This window comes from Nematocida major, assembly GCF_021653875.1.
Source record: "Nematocida major strain JUm2507 chromosome Unknown 2393, whole genome shotgun sequence".
Classification (NCBI taxonomy): Eukaryota; Fungi; Microsporidia; genus Nematocida; species Nematocida major.
Genome location: NW_025952952.1, coordinates 157,675 through 173,080, shown reverse-complemented (window position 1 = coordinate 173,080; position 15,406 = coordinate 157,675). Strand labels below are relative to the sequence as shown.

The window sequence follows — 15,406 nt, the reverse complement described above, 5'->3', positions numbered from 1 at the left end:
ACGCAATCAGCATAAAATGGACTGGCGCAGTATGCATGGCTGTCCGGGCCATACTTTCTTATTTGAATGGGCCTGCTTTGCATGCGGCTGCAAGAATATGCTTGTTTCTAGAGTGTGCTCAGCGCGAATTCGTGAATGTCTAGGGCAGCTTAAAGCCGCTCTCGTTTCTATGCATGCGTGCAGGGACTTCCACCCACAGAGTAGCCGAGCGCAGAGAAGCAAGTGTGAAAGGACATGATATGTTTATTTCTGTTCTATGAGGCTATGCAAAATTTCATACGCGCGCAAAGAGATTTCCGAGCCGTCGAAAGACATGCATAAAGTGAGCTCATCCAAAAACTCCTTTGACGTAGGAAGATTCATCTTTTTATCCAGGATTCTTTGGAGCACATACAAAACAGCCTGCCGCCTAAAGAAGGAGTACGACATTCTTTCTACCCGAATTCTTCTGTTGTACTCTGCCAACAAAAGACATGCCCACTCCTCTGATTGTTCCTTGGTGTCCTTCCTTGAGTTAAATACATGGCAGAGCATTTTGGTGGCTGCTAGGTACATAATGTGCATTTTTTTCTTTTCGGCTGCCTTCCACAGCTCAGTTAGCACAGCGTAGAGATCAAACAGCTGCTGCTTTTCTAGAATTTTGCTAAGATCTTCCAAAAACAGCAGGTACTTAGACATCTCCCTCTCCTGGCTCTTGACTAGGGCCAGGCTCGAAGGCGCTTGGCCGTCTGCACTGCTCGGCGAGTCTCTGCGCATGCTTTCAAATAGGCTTGCAGAAAGCAGCTCCTTTCCTTTTTCAGACAGCCCTAGGATTTCTCTAGATATAGCAGGGAGGTGGGTTGTTTCCCGCGCCCTTGCCTCATAGAAGAGTATGTTTTGCAAAAACACCAAGGCTCTTTTCCAGCACATTGCATACATTTGTTTCTTCTTGTGGTACGCCAGCAGGCTTTTTATCGTGTCGCCTATTACAGCTGCGAACTCTTCAGTGGGTGCCAAAATCTCGGCCTCCATTTGGTCCATGCACAGCACTAGAAACTGCTCCGAAACCCGGCTCGGGCTCACCTGCGGAAGAGATATCCACTCAAGCAGAATTTTGACCTTTATCTCCTCAACATATCCGGGATTCTCGGTGCACAGCGCCTCGATTGCCTCTGCCTCCAGAAACGTAAGCACCTCGCTGTCCAGCACAGTGTTGCTTTTCAGGAGGTGTGTTATGCTGCTGAAAAGAGTCGCTGTCTCTTGGGCCTTTCGGCAGGCAGGCACTTTTTTGTATGCGCACTTCACAAGCTCCATGGCTGTTTCCAGCGGGAAGTCTTCGTGCGAGCATGTGAAGCACACGTCTGAAACAGTGTGCAGAACGGACACACAGTACTTTTCGGGCAGCTCTATACAGAGGCCTGGCTTTAGCGCTGCAACCACTGTGCTGTTCATCTCTGGGTCAACTGAGAACTTTACCAAAATCCGCCCTAGATACTTCCACAAAGAGTAGAAGCCTTGGAACTTGTTCATTTCTTCAAAATGCGTGAACACCAGGTTGGAAACGCCCAAAATGATCTTCTTTGCGCTTTCTCTGGCCCTTTGAGTTTTTCCTTCGTCCAGTATGTGCATTTCCATGTTGCATCCGCCTATTCCGTTGCATAGGCACTCTGACCCCACGTACGCCTCTACTGCCGAGTCGCTTGAGCTCTCGTTGTCGTGCTCGCCCGAGTATATTTCTTTTTCCTTCGCATACACAGCTGCCGACAGGAATCTTTTCAAAAAGACCTTAATAAGAGACCCCCAAAGGCTTTTGTTTGACTTCTGGCAAAAGTATATGACCTCAAAGAGCTGCACAATGGCGGAGTCTCGCACATCGTCCCTTCTGTCGTATGACATGCTGCACAGCAGGCAGAACGTGGCGTGCTTTATGTCCGTCTGTATTTCGCTCGGAATGCTGTTTGTGAGGGCGTACTCTGTCAGATCCCGGATGCAAAACAGCGCCTGGAAAGAAACGTTTTCCTCCTCTATCGCCTTGCAGCATATGCACAGAAGGCGCTGCAGGGTTGTTAGGCACTCGCTTGGCAAATGCTTTAGCATCCTGTCAGTTATTATTTTGACTATTTCGAAAACGGTCCGCTTCAGGCTTTCATCCTGCACAGCGTCCACAAGAATCGCGTATATGCACGCCCATCCTTTGCCAAACCCCTCCCCAATGGTTTTGACGCCATAAGAAATTAGGTGCAGCATGTGTTTGGCTTGGGTTTTTTCTGCGTCTTTTTCCTGGTCTTTTATTGCTGAGAACACCTGGACCAGCTCTGGGAAAATTATCAGATGCACCTCCTCTGGAAAATTGGATGCGAAATACTTGGCCAAAAAGCACTCCATCAGCTCTTTTCTCATGGAGACGGACTCGTTTGGAGTGTCCAAGAATATCTTGTGCACGCACTGGACTGCCTCTGCCGAAAAGTCTCGGGCTCTGTGCACAAGCGCCAAAACCATGTATATAAACTCGCTCATCGGGACTTCAGACGTCAAGCATGCTTCGCTAAGCGCCCTCCTCAGAATTCCTGGCTCAACTGCTACCAGGCTATCCACAAGATTTTTCCATGAGTTTAGCTCGGGGGCTTTGCTTTGCACATTGGACGCCAGAATGAAAAATAAGCCCCACACTGCAACAATGGACCTCCTCGAAAATATAACCTCAAATGCGAATACATAAAACACCCTTGGATGCTTTTTGGCCGCTGAACACAGCGCAGCCGCCAGCATGTTGAAGAGCTCTGCGTCGCCCTCCGCCAAGGCAGCAACGCTTTTCACCGCTCGCTTGACGCTTTCCAGGGGGCCTGCCTGCCACTCGCCGGCGCTGTCCATTCTTTGCAGGACTGCTGTGAAATACGGCATAAACAGCGAAAGCATGCCTATGTTGTTTATTTGGGCTCCCGTGATGATGACCTTCGAAACCTTCAAGCTTGTGTCTGTGTATGTTTCTTCTGGCACTTTGCAGTTCAGCGCATCCGCCTGAACCACTCCTGAAATGTCTATGGGCTCGCTCTCGGGTATTCCCAGAATCCTTTCTGTAAGCTCGGCGCTGCTGTGCAGTATTGTCATTACAACTCCGTACGGAAGCGCAAAGATAAGCTCGCTCCGCACCCACTCGCACTCGGGATGCATCTCCGCGCCAAACACTTCTAGAAGAACAGGCACCGTGCGGTTTTGGCCCTCCAGCGACGTTGTAAGCGTTTTTATAAGAATGCCAAGCGCGCTCTTGACGATGATTGGGTCGCTGCTGCCAACTGCTTCCGTTAGAAAAGCAACCACATCGTCAAGCACCTGGCTTCTTGGCTCGCTTTTGAACACCTCTTTTGAGAACTCGTTTGAGATGCAGGCCATCAGCAGGTCCAGCCCAAGCATGCTAAACTCCTTGGCGCACTCGAGGGACACTCTTGTGATCTCTGCGCAGTCGCTCTCTGCCCTTTCTTTTTCTTCGCCGGATAATAGGCTGGGCCGCTCAAACACATAGTCAACCACTGTGCACACAGTCACTCTGGCAGCGCCTGCTGTCCCCATCGTGCTTTTTGTGTCCTGTATCAGCCGTATTCCTATCTTGAACAGCTTCTGTAGCAAAGCGCCCTTTACAAGATGCGGGTCCAGAATAAGAGGCTGCAGAAGCTGGAGCACCTTCAGCCGCATCTCTGGGCTCTGCTGCATTTTCTTCTCAAGCTCTTCCAATATGTGCGGGATAAACTCTTTTGACAGGCTGTTGCGCGTGACCAGCTTGTGTATAATGTTGAAGCAGTGGAAAAAAAGCTTGTTCTTTGTGGAAGTCTCCTGCAAAAACTTAATAAAGGGAATCTGCATGAGTGGGTTCTTTTTCACATAGGAATAAAACTCCGACTCTGGCCCTATGTATCTATCCACGATCGAAATTGCGTCCTGTGCGTCCTTTTTCAGGGTGCTGCTCTTTGGCATCTTCTCCTTAGCCATTGCATGTAAAATATCGCTCATTTCCGACTGCATATAACTCTTCTTATTGGTAAACAAAATATTCAAAGTTTATTTTTCATTCTTAATGCTGTAATGGTTTGCTGCGCTGGCTTTTGCCTCGAATCCCCGAGTGCATGCCAGGCGCAGAAAGATCGCAGCAATGATATGGAGCGGCCTTGTGCAGAGAAGAAAGGCTGGGCAGATGCCGCAATCCCAGCAGCTGGCCCCTACTCCCTCCAGGTATGCTTGCACTGTACACATGTGTTAAATATCGTCATGGGCTCGTCTGCGCTTCTTGTCTGCATCTGGTAGTAGTTGGCGGTGGTGGACGGGCATTCTGAGCACATTGCGTATCTCTCTGGCAGCTCGACTGGCTGCATCAGCTTGACCAGCTCGTCCTTTGGGGTCAGCTTTTTTGTGGTTCGAAACACTCCGTGCACCTCTTTTCTATACTGGCACTCCATGCACTCAAAGATGCTTCTGGCGTTGACTATTTCAACCGACAAACTGTTCATGCATTTAATACAGAACGCCATTTCTTTCTCTTTTTCTGAAAATATTTTCTATAAGTGTTTCAAACACCCTTTCTACGTTTTTGCCTGTTTTTGCCGACGTGTACACAATTTCCAAGCTCACATCGTCCAAGCATGCGTCTTCGCTTGCCGTCTTTTTCATAAAGTCAAAGTCCACCGGCGCGGATTCGTCCATCTTTTTTTTGCGGACTCGGATGCATTTGCTGCTTTCCTGCTCTGTTCCGTCGGCTTTGTTTGACGCGCATATAAACTCTGCATCCTGAAGGGTCGGGTGGCTGATTGTGCTCCTTATTATTCGCTTGTAGTCCGCAGTGCCGTGGGTGTCATATACAAACATGACGCCGTCGACCCCTGAGTAGTATGTGTCCCAGTATGCTCGTATGGACTCCTGCCCCCCTATGTCCAAGAGCTCCAGAACATACTTTCCCTTTCTTGTCTCCCTCTCTGTTTTTACGATCTGGTACCCGTATGTTGGCTTGATGTCTGATATCTCTGTCTTCAGGTATGCCTTCAAAAGGGAGGTTTTCCCAGCGTTGTCGGGTCCCAGAATCACTATTTTCATTCTTTTCTCTTTTTCTAGCACTTTCTTTACTATTGCGCTGAACCGCATTTTTTGCAATTTTCGCACAGCTATATATGGCCTGCCCACAAAAACAGACCGCTTTTCTTGGGCAAGCTGCGCTTTCTGCAGGCGCGCGGAGGACTCCTGCGCCACTTGGGCGGCCCTGCCCATCACAGGCCTGCACGGGCAATTTCGCTGTATTGATATTATTTTATTTTTACAGAGTGCAGGAAATGAAGACTCTCGACGTCAAAGGCTCATTTCTTTATGTGAAGCTGGCCTCTCTTCTGCGGACAAGCAAGTCTTCCTTCATAACGGGCGCAGGAATATCCACATCGGCAGGAATATCCGACTTTAGATCGAAGAACGGCCTGTTTTCAGAGATAAAAAAGAGATACGGATACTCGGGCGAAGACATTTTCACACACTCCGTGGTGTACGGCAGCGAGCAGGCCATGGAAATATACATAGAGCTAATTTCAGAAATGAAAAAGTTTCTGGTTGAGGCTGTTCCCACCCCCTCCCACAAAATGCTTGCGCATCTGCAGCGCGCGCATAAAGTGAGCATATACACGCAAAACATAGACGGCCTGGAAGGCAGGGCCGGGCTTGAGCGCGGAGTATACTATTTGCACGGAAGCCTAGACAGCTTGGCATGCACATACTGCCACCACCGCACGCCCTATACGCTCGAGCACAACAAGATGCTGGCTCAGCGCATTCCGTGCGAGTCTTGCGCCAAAAGAAGGGCAGAGCGGGAGCAGCAGAAGAAGCGAATGCTTCCGCAGGGAACAATGATGCCGGACATCGTGCTCTATGGCGGGCCGCACGACACTACCGAAACTGCACGGTCTGTTGCCAAAGAAAAAGACACGGCCTTGCTCATTGTCATGGGAACAAGCCTCCGCGTGTTTGGGGTTAAGAATCTTCTGAAGACCATCAGCAAAACAGTGAAGAACAATGAGGGCGTGCGCGTGTACGTGGGGATTGAGCCGCCGCCCAAGCCCATGCAGGTGTACTTTGACTACTGGATAGAAGGAAAGTGCGATGACTTTTCTAAGACTCTAATGGATACCATTCAGGGAAGCCTTCTCCTTAAGAAAATCAAGCACTCCAGAGAAATAGACCACCTTGTTGGGTCTATGAAGAGGCTGTCTATTGACCCAGGCGTGGACTGGGCCAGGCTTCTTTGCTCAAGAAAGGCCAGCTGAGTGTGCTGCCTTTTCCGCTCTACTGTGAATAAGCCCAAACCGTTTGCAGCTGTACATATACGCATGTATAGGAGGTTAAACAATAAATAAAAAGAATCATACTGCCTGCAAGCAAATGGAGAGGCCCCTACAAAGCAGTTTCTTGGGGCGCGTTCCCAGGCCTTTTCCTAAAGCACTGATTTATATAAAGCGGCATGCTGAGCACTGCCGAGACTGCATGCCTGCCCAGCTGCTATATACAGATATCCAGAAAACCACCGACATGCATATCCTTTTGGCAGGTGTAGGGCGCGCGCTTGAAATACGATTGAAAATATACGGTTCGTTGTTCATGCCGCTCGCATATACACACATTTTGTTTTTGAGCTCTGTCTGCAGGTGCTTCGGCCACATGCACAAGCCACCTGCCCTCAGAAGTGAGCACATCTGCATGCCTCCTTCACATAAACTAGAGCCCAGGAGGCTTCCGACTGTTTGTCTTTTGTGGCTTGGATTTGAAAAGCTCCGTTCATAAGGAGTCTTAATCGAGTTTGCAATTTGTAAATATTTTTATGAGCTTACGCTTTAGCGTGGACGCGCTTCAGATGCTAATTGAGTTTAAATTGTCCGCAGACGTGTTTCCGTCCAAGAGCTTAATGAACATTTTTAGCGATCTGCTGCCTGTGCACAGCAAGTGCAACCTGCCTGCGTTTTTGTCAGAATGTGCGTACGAGTACTTCTACAGCGGAAAAAAAGGCCCTGCCCCAGCAAAGAGCGAGTTTCTTGAGTGGGTTGCAAAGTGGGTAGAGGACGTCCAGGCAAGAATTCTAAAGGTAAAGCTAACCAGAGAAGCCCCGCCATGCTCTGCAGGCAGCCCCCAGGCCGTGCAAAGTGCAGCCGCAGAAAGGTGCTTTGTGGTGATAAACAGCGAAGAAATCTGCAAAAACAGCAAGGCCTACAAGGCCCGTCAAAGGCTGCTTCAGGGCATAAAAGACCAGCAAAAGGAGGAGAACCCGAAAATAAAAAGAGTGCGAATGTCTGTGTCGGAGGACATTCTGAAGTGCGAAATGAAAAGCCCGCCCGAGAAAAAGCCCGCTGCGGAGCTGCACGCGCCGCCAACGGCAGCAGTCAAAGAGGCAAAAGACACAAAGCAGTTGACCAAGAGCAGCCTACTGTCGTTTATCACAAAAAAAGAGGACCAAAAAAACCCGTGCCACAGAAAAATCGCTCTAAAACCACTCGGAAGATTTTATGGAAAGGTGGAAACCATACGGAAGTGCAAAGACATCAACAAGCCTGTCAAAATGGTGTTCTGCCGCATACACGGGCAGATACGCCCCCCGCTGTACATGCTTAAGGCGCAGAGAGACCTTTCGAGGGTGGTGCACGCCTCTCGAAACTCTACCCACAAAGTGCTTCCGCTAGAAGAGTACATTTACGACTCGGAAGAAGAGTGGATAGAAGGCGAGGGCGAAAGCATAGACGAAGAGTCTGAAGAAAGCGACGATGAAGAGTCTGAAGACGCCGAGTGGGTGGAGAAGGACACAAACGAAGTGTTTTTTACCAAAGGCCAGCTTCCTAGAATGGACCACCCTGTCTTTACTGTGGTTGAAGTCAGCGAAGAAAGCCTGTCTAAGGACGAGCAGCATGTTTCCTTTGCATAAAGGAGCAGCTTGCAAGCTGGCATGCAGCAGACCCCGCGGCATGGCACTGATCGGTGCGTGCGCTACTTTGCTGTGCCTGCTTGCAACATCTGAACATGCGCGCATTGAAGAACCTAAATAAACTGTATGAAATGCCTTGCTGCCACAATTTGTCTTTGTTTTAAAAGCATGCCGCGCTGCAGGCTATTTATGTTTAGCATATGCAATTCGCTAGTCTGTCTCACGCAAAGTGCACAAGCCTGGCATTTGCAGGTGGCAGAAAAAGATGCAGCGCACGCGTGGTTTGCCTAGTGCAAGAGCACGAACACGTGCGCTCTCGCCAAGCCCGAGAAACGGCGGCCCAAAATAAGATCAGAAAGCCAAGCCAGCTAGAAAAAAACAGCAGTCTAGAACATGCTCTGAGTCACCAAGAAACACCACAAGCCACGGCACAATTTGAATTTATTACGAAACAAGCCACACAAAAAGCATGGCATATGCAAGTTTTTTTGCACTCACATTATTTACAGGTGAAGAAAAAGTTGCTACAGCAGCTTCTTTTTCCAAATTCAAATTAAGTCGGGTGGCGCAATTTCAGTAGTCTGTGTCTGATAGCCCCGCATGGCGGATTCTTTGCATTCCTTCAACGCTGTCGCTATCCTCAATTAGCCAAGACTTTAGGTCCTCCCACTTTTGGGGCTTATTGGGTAGCTTGTTCCACCACTCCAGCATCTCTGTAGAGGCTTCTTTTTTAAACAACAAGATCCGCTCAGAGTCGGAAGATGCGCTTTCCTCCACCCGGTCAAAAACAGAATAGATAAGCAGCTTTCGGTTGTATCCAGGAGTGTATTGGCATGCGTTGACCCACTTTTCTTCCAAATCCAAAACCTTGCTTTCCTCTTCAGAATGCCCACTGAACACTTCATTTTCCATGGACAGCCTGGTTTTTTTCTTTCCGCCTGCCAGGTTTTTAAAGGCTGACTTAATCTTCTTCCACACACTTGGACTGTGCTTGCTCTCCTTACTCATATCTTATTTTTAATTTCATGCTTATATCTTTATGCAAATCCATATCATTTGCGGCATGTGATAAAGATCCTGCGCTGCAATTTAAATTCTATGCCATGGAAAGAAGAAAAAAAATAATTGCAATCTGTACCAACTTTCTTTGTTAACAACTGCAGAAATGCACAAATAAACAGCAGAAATATGCAAAGACGGTCCAGAGCACCTTTTGGAAACTTGGGTGTATGCAAAAACATTTCATGCGTGCATAAACAGATATTTAATGAAAAAGAAGCAGCCCTTCCACCCTTCGGAGTCGCCCAAGGGCAGGCCGAGGCAGAGCCTGTTTCCTTGCCAACACAGGTTTATGCAGAAAAAAGGCATAGCTTTTTGCAGAATCATGCCAGATTTAAACGTGCTTATGCGCCCAAACTGGAAGCGAATCGTGCATATTTGCATTCGCAACGATAGCTGCAGCAAAAACAAGCGCACACAGCGAAAACAGCATGCCAAAAACCCCTATAAAGGTACATATGTCTACGTACAGTGCGCTCAGCGGATCAATTTCCTGGAAAACAGATGATGCCACGGACATTGCAGAGGGAGAGGGGTCTAGCTCAGCGTGGAGTGCCTCTATTGAAGAGATAACTGCGCTTCTATATATGTGCATGCTATTTATGAGCTTGCTAACAAATTCGGGATCTGTCATTAATGGGGAAATGGCCAAGCACTCGAATACATCTTTAGAAAATGAATCCTCTGGAGGCATCCATATCTGAACTCTGCTGCTTTTGTGGAAAGTTCTTAGCTCGCTATAATCTCCACCAAACTCGCTAGGGTGTTGATTTATGAATGAAAAAAAAAGTTCCGCGTAAGAGCGCACCACGGCCTCCTGGGAAGGCAGATTGAACTCCACCCAAACCATGCACGAAAAGTGGAGCTCAAAGAGCGAAATTCCCTTCAGCAGATTAAATAAACGCAAATTTGCAAGGTCTTCATTTGACAAGTGTAGATTATGCATGTTTGATACCGCGGCGCCGTTCTCGGAGTTGTAGCAAGACAGCCGGCCTCCATGCACTTTCAACGTTTGGATTGCCTTCAAAATCTTTGGGCAGCCGAGTGCTGTGCGCATGAACAGCTGGGTGGGGTTGCTGCTGTTTGCAAAATCCTGGTCGTCTCCAAACAGTGAGAAAAGCGCAACCTCGAGGTCTCTCATGATATATCTCTGTGTGTATATATTCGAGAGAATCTTTCCAAAGTGGAATCTGTTTAGCATGGAAAAGTATGCGCGTCTTTTTTCTCTGCTGTGAAAGCATTTTCCTGCACCGGATACATATTCAAGCATGGTGCGGGCGCGCACAAGCGCGTTTTCTCCTGCACGTCTAATGTCTATCGTGTCTATGCTGCAGTTCCCCTCCTGAAGCATGCTTAAATGCTTTTCTATCTCGCTCCCCATGCTGTACATAAAAATGTTGTCTGAAAGCGCTTTTATCTGTTTGTTTTCTTGAATGGGATGGGCAATCTGCTTCAGCAGCGGCTGGTGCATCTGCTTCATTGCCACATATACTTTGTTTTCGCTCGTTGTTCTAGGCACTTGCACTTCTTTAACGGGTATATTCAAGTATTCCGCGTCCATGGCTGCAAAAATAAACAAGAGCATACTTATAGCTGCATCATAAATCATATTTGGAGATCACTTTCTTCTCTAATGCTGTGCTGGGTTTGCAAGCCTACGGCGGCGCTGCTTTATACTGCGCCTGTTTGTTTTGTGAGAAGGTGCTCGCCCCTTTATTCCAGCTTTTTAGTTTTGTAGCTGTGTCTAAAAACAAAATTAAACGCGTTCAGTTTTGGGCTAGAGTTAAAACAATAGACTGAGTTTTAGTTTCTGAAAAAGTTTGGAGGGGTTTTTCCTTTAGCTTGTCGCTGTTGCGCAGAAGACAGACCAGAGCCACCCGAGCAACACAAGCATCATAACACCCGAACAAGAATTGCAAAACAGCAGAAAGCACAGAAGCATGCAAGAAGCCATATGGAGTTGACAGTGTTGAAGGAGGCTGCGCATGGCGTCTCAAACAGCTGCACGCTCTTCCAAGGTGCGCGCAAATGTGTAGTGCAAAAACAGGCAAAAAGACACACACCATGGCCTATCTGCATTTGAAGGCGCGTTTGTGTAGACACGCATGCGTTAGAGGCTGGAAAGGAGCTGGGAGTTATAATTGGTTGGATTTATTGATTAATTTCCTATGCACACAGCTGTTTCCAGCACAGCATGCAAAGGCGCTTTTTGGGGCTCTTTGCAAAACTTGCAAGAATAAAAAACGAAAAGAAAATATGAAAAGACACTTCCAAAAGTTTCTTTTCAAAGTGAAGGTTTCTTTCCTAAGACTTTGCAAAACAAAGCAATAAAAAATCTTCTCACACTCTGGCTCTCCACTTCTGTGTTTCCTTCCATGTTGCCCATTTCTCTCATTTCTCATCCGCGCCTTTCGCCTGTCTGCCCCGCAAGTTCCTCCGCGGCCTTTCGCAGATGTGCTTCTTCGATTCCTTTTTCGCAGAGCATATTCCGTTATTCTCAATATAGGCTTACATGATCACGAGGATCAACCAGCCCTAGCAAGCGGCCTTTTTTCTGCGCAGCTACTAAAAGAGACAGAAGTGGCACCCAAGAGGGCGCGAAGCCTGTCCAAGAGTATCGCTTTGCGTAGTTCGAGTTGCTAGTTGGCGTTTATCCCCTTCGCCAGCTGACTGACCATCTCCCCCGCCACAAGGGAGGTTCTACCTCGCATGGGGCGCGCGCTTTCAATGCTGTTTTCTGGTGCGCGCGCCCCAAAAAAAAAAGGAATGGGAGTTATATGGGCGGAAATTTGCAATTTTTTTAATAGAATGAAGGCCGAAGCAAAGCATCTTGCGCATCCGCACATCAATTCGTATAACCGATTTGTAAACACGTCCCTGCCCAAGCTAGCTCGCCTGTTTAAGCCGCTGGAGATAGCGGACAAGATCAACAACACTGCTGCGATCTCTATAGAGGCAATTCGGGTGGAAAAGCCCGTTATAGCAGAGGGGAAGGGAAGAGGTGGGCTCCAAAGGAGAATGCTTCCATCTGAGTGCAGACGGACTGCACAGACATACAGGGCGGAGATCCTTGCCGAGGTAATGGTGGTGACAAACGGCGTTCCGGAGACACATACGTTCTCTCTAGGGTTTATTCCTGTGATGGTGCGCAGCAGCTTGTGTGCTCTTTCTTCGATGACAGACGAGGAGCTGGTGCAGGTAAAAGAAGAGCCAAACGACCTTGGAGGATACTTCATATACAAGGGAACCGAGAAGATATGCAGGCTTCTTCAGATACAGAAGAAGTACTGCCCCTTTGGAGTGTACAGGCCCGGGATGTCCAAAAAAAGAAAAAGCATGTCCGAGCATGCGGTGTCGTACAAATCGGCGTTTCCCAGCGGACAGGCGTCTATGTTTACTCTGCACTACTGCAACGACCACTCAATAAAAATAAGGGTGAAGAAGTTCAGGAAAGAGTACTACATTCCGCTGCATCTGGTGCTGAGGGGCATCTCGGGAAACACCGACAGAGAAATAGAAGAGTCGCTGAGAGCGGTTCTCAAAAACGACAAGGACCTAATGGAGTATGTTGAGCTTCTTCTGCAGAGCTTCTCTTTCCACAAAGAGTACACACAAAAGGAGGCGCTTTCGTATCTAGGGAGCCGATTTAGGCTGTACTACCAGATGACTGCAAGCGAAATCGAGTCAATGCCAGCCAGTGTGAAAAGAACGGGGGGTGACAGCAGCGAAGCCTCAGACACAGACAAAGCAACAGAGCTTTTGGAGGAGGTTATAGCTGCATGCCAGCAAGAGATGTCAGATGCCGAGTGCGGGCTGCAGTTTATAAAAGACACGATTGCAGTGCACACGGGGTCGCTGACAGAAAAGTACAACCTGCTTATTATATGCATAGCCAAGCTGTTCATGCAGGTCTCTGGGAGGATTCCTGCGGACAACGGGGACGCGCTGTCTTCGCACGAGCTGATTACCGTGGGAGACACCCTGACAGAAATAATGGCAGACAAGATATACTGGATGTCAAGGGGGCTGCAGAAGCACCTGGTAGCAGCCATCCATTACCAGTCAGTTACAGTGACAGACAAGGTTGCAATGAAGAGAATTCTTAAGAAGGTCATCACGCCGGCAACGTCTGCGGTGGAAAGGCTGCTGTCAATGGGCGTGATATCGTTCAGCAACATGGGGACATATGCAATGATGCAGCAAGCCGGGTTCACGATTACTGCAGAGCGGCTGAACTATTTGAGGTTCTTCAGCCATTTAAGGAGTGTGCACAGAGGATCCTTCTTTGAGTCAATGAGGACTAGTACCGTGCGAAAGCTTCTTCCCGAGTCTTGGGGGTTTCTGTGCCCAGTGCACACGCCAGACGGGTCGCCGTGCGGGCTTTTGACGCATCTGTCGCACACGTGCGTGGTTTCGCATGCAAAGCACCACATCTCTGTTTCTGACCTTATCAGCTATGGAATGAACTATCTAACGGGGGCGCTGCATGGGATACCCGTGGTGCAGAACGGAAGAGTAGTGGGCACGGTGTCTGAGCAGTGCGTGCACGTGCTGGTTGGGCATCTGCGGAAAAGGAAGATTTTCGACGAGAAGTTCAAATATGCCGAAATTGTGTACGACGGGTGGACTCTGCAGATTGTCAACACGCCAAACCGATTTATGCGGCCTGTTATAAACATTAAGGAGAACGAAGTCGAGCACATAGGCCCAACCGAGCAGATGTACATCCAGATAGAAGGCCTGGTCAAAGACAGCGCGGAAAGCATCTCTAAATTGCAGATACTGTCGGCGAACAGCGAAAACCCGGACATGCGGTGGGTTGAGCCAACTCACAGAGAGATAACTGCAACAAACATTCTAAGCGTGGTTGCAGGAAGCACCCCGCTGGGCAACTTTAACCCAAGCCCGCGTAACATGTACCAGTGCCAGATGGCAAAGCAGTCGATGGGAACCATGCCGCACACGCAGAAGTACAGAACGGACCAGAAAGTGTACTCGCTGGACTATGTGCAGACACCAACAATGCGCACAGACCTGTACTCCAAGTACGAGCTGGGCGAGTATCCAAACGGGAAAAACATCACAATTGCAATTCTTTCGTACACCGGATACGACATTGAAGACGCTGTCATTCTTAACAAGGCCAGCGTGAACAGAGGCTTTATGCGGGGGTCTATCTACAAAACAGAGGTGGTGGACTTTGGGGACATGCCCGAGATGGAGCTGGGCACGCTGAAGGAGGAAGAAGGCCTTCCAGAGGTGGGGCAGCTGATCCGGGACAGAGAGGTAATATACACAACTATGAACACAGAGGTGCTGGAGGAGCAAGAGCATAAAAACAAAACGATGGAAGACCTCCGGGTAAAGAGCGTGTCGATATACCAGGCCCAGAACGGAAAAAGGTCTGCAAACATCACTATGCGGATACAGCGAATTCCCACCATTGGAGACAAGTTCAGCAGCAGGCACGGGCAGAAGGGGGTGTGCTCGATTCTGTACGAAGACGAGGACATGCCGTTCAACGAGTTGGGCGTGACCCCAGACCTGATCATAAACCCGCATGCTTTTCCAAGTCGTATGTCCATAGGGATGTTTATTGAGAATATAGCGTCCAAGGCGGGCGCATGCCTCGGCATGCCCATGGACGGGTCGATGTTCAAGTATGGCGAGAAAGAGGAAGGCGACGACATGACAGCAAGCGAGTACTTTGGAAACATGCTGGAGTCTGCCGGGTTTAAAAGAGGGGGAGGCGAAACTCTTTACTCCGGCGTAACCGGGACTCCGCTGAGCGTAGATGTGTTCTTTGGCATTGTGTACTACCAGAGGCTGCGGCACATGGTGAGCGACAAGTACCAGGTGCGAACGTCCGGCCCGATCGACGCTCTGACCAAGCAGCCGATTGGAGGGAGAAGCAAGTGCGGTGGAATCCGACTGGGGGAAATGGAAAGGGATGTTCTGATATCACACGGGGCATGCTCGGTGATAAACGACCGAATGCTCGCGTGCAGTGATGGCACCGTGCTGAATGTGTGCCGGGAGTGCAGCAGCCTGTCGTTCTTCCAGAAATGGTCATGCACCAAGTGCAAAACAAACAGGCATCTGGTTAAGATGGAGTTCCCTTACGTCTTCAAATACCTGGTCGCAGAGCTCGCGTCTGTAAACATACAGTGCAAGATAAAGGTGGAAAGAGCGGACGTTTCTGTCTAGCTGCATCTAGAAATAAAGTAGAAGTTTTTGCAAAGGACAGCTTGGGCATTATATTACAGGTTTGCACGCGCCCAGGAGGCCCGTAGCATGCTTTTTCTTGCAGCAGGCCCTGCGCAAACCGCAGGATCAGCATTTTCTGCAATAGCAGATGTATTTCTTAGCATAGGGCAGGGGATGCTGCCCGCTTTTCAGCGTCCAGATATGCAGAACCAGGCACGGGCGTAGAAG

At 48.8% G+C, this 15,406-nt stretch overlaps 8 protein-coding genes across 8 annotated transcripts; 3 read left to right on the top strand and 5 right to left on the bottom strand.

Moving 5' to 3' along the window:
• Positions 1-243: 243 nt before the first annotated feature.
• Positions 244-3,996, bottom strand: NEMAJ01_0959 (uncharacterized protein; the record flags this gene model as incomplete). Its single annotated transcript, XM_047914797.1, has 1 exon — positions 244-3,996. One exon carries the CDS (start codon positions 3,994-3,996, stop codon positions 244-246), a length of 3,753 nt encoding a protein of 1,250 aa, XP_047770754.1.
• A 194-nt stretch (positions 3,997-4,190) lies between these two features.
• NEMAJ01_0862 (uncharacterized protein) lies at positions 4,191-4,478 on the bottom strand (the record flags this gene model as incomplete). Its single annotated transcript, XM_047914700.1, has 1 exon — positions 4,191-4,478. One exon carries the CDS (start codon positions 4,476-4,478, stop codon positions 4,191-4,193), a length of 288 nt encoding a protein of 95 aa, XP_047770657.1.
• Positions 4,479-4,482: 4 nt separating this feature from the next.
• NEMAJ01_0958 (ADP-ribosylation factor-like protein 2) lies at positions 4,483-5,229 on the bottom strand (the record flags this gene model as incomplete). The annotated part of the gene is made up of 1 exon (XM_047914796.1): positions 4,483-5,229. The coding sequence occupies one exon, from the start codon at positions 5,227-5,229 to the stop codon at positions 4,483-4,485; it is 747 nt and encodes a 248-aa protein (XP_047770753.1).
• A 62-nt stretch (positions 5,230-5,291) lies between these two features.
• On the top strand, positions 5,292-6,269 carry NEMAJ01_0957 (NAD+-dependent protein deacetylase SIR2; the record flags this gene model as incomplete). Its single annotated transcript, XM_047914795.1, has 1 exon — positions 5,292-6,269. One exon carries the CDS (start codon positions 5,292-5,294, stop codon positions 6,267-6,269), a length of 978 nt encoding a protein of 325 aa, XP_047770752.1.
• Positions 6,270-6,820: 551 nt separating this feature from the next.
• NEMAJ01_0956 (uncharacterized protein) lies at positions 6,821-7,912 on the top strand (the record flags this gene model as incomplete). The annotated part of the gene is made up of 1 exon (XM_047914794.1): positions 6,821-7,912. One exon carries the CDS (start codon positions 6,821-6,823, stop codon positions 7,910-7,912), a length of 1,092 nt encoding a protein of 363 aa, XP_047770751.1.
• Positions 7,913-8,485: 573 nt separating this feature from the next.
• On the bottom strand, positions 8,486-8,920 carry NEMAJ01_0955 (uncharacterized protein; the record flags this gene model as incomplete). The annotated part of the gene is made up of 1 exon (XM_047914793.1): positions 8,486-8,920. One exon carries the CDS (start codon positions 8,918-8,920, stop codon positions 8,486-8,488), a length of 435 nt encoding a protein of 144 aa, XP_047770750.1.
• Positions 8,921-9,305: 385 nt separating this feature from the next.
• NEMAJ01_0954 (uncharacterized protein) lies at positions 9,306-10,532 on the bottom strand (the record flags this gene model as incomplete). The annotated part of the gene is made up of 1 exon (XM_047914792.1): positions 9,306-10,532. The coding sequence occupies one exon, from the start codon at positions 10,530-10,532 to the stop codon at positions 9,306-9,308; it is 1,227 nt and encodes a 408-aa protein (XP_047770749.1).
• Positions 10,533-11,779: 1,247 nt separating this feature from the next.
• On the top strand, positions 11,780-15,178 carry NEMAJ01_0953 (DNA-directed RNA polymerase I subunit RPA2; the record flags this gene model as incomplete). Its single annotated transcript, XM_047914791.1, has 1 exon — positions 11,780-15,178. The coding sequence occupies one exon, from the start codon at positions 11,780-11,782 to the stop codon at positions 15,176-15,178; it is 3,399 nt and encodes a 1,132-aa protein (XP_047770748.1).
• Between the last annotated feature and the right edge of the window lie 228 nt (positions 15,179-15,406).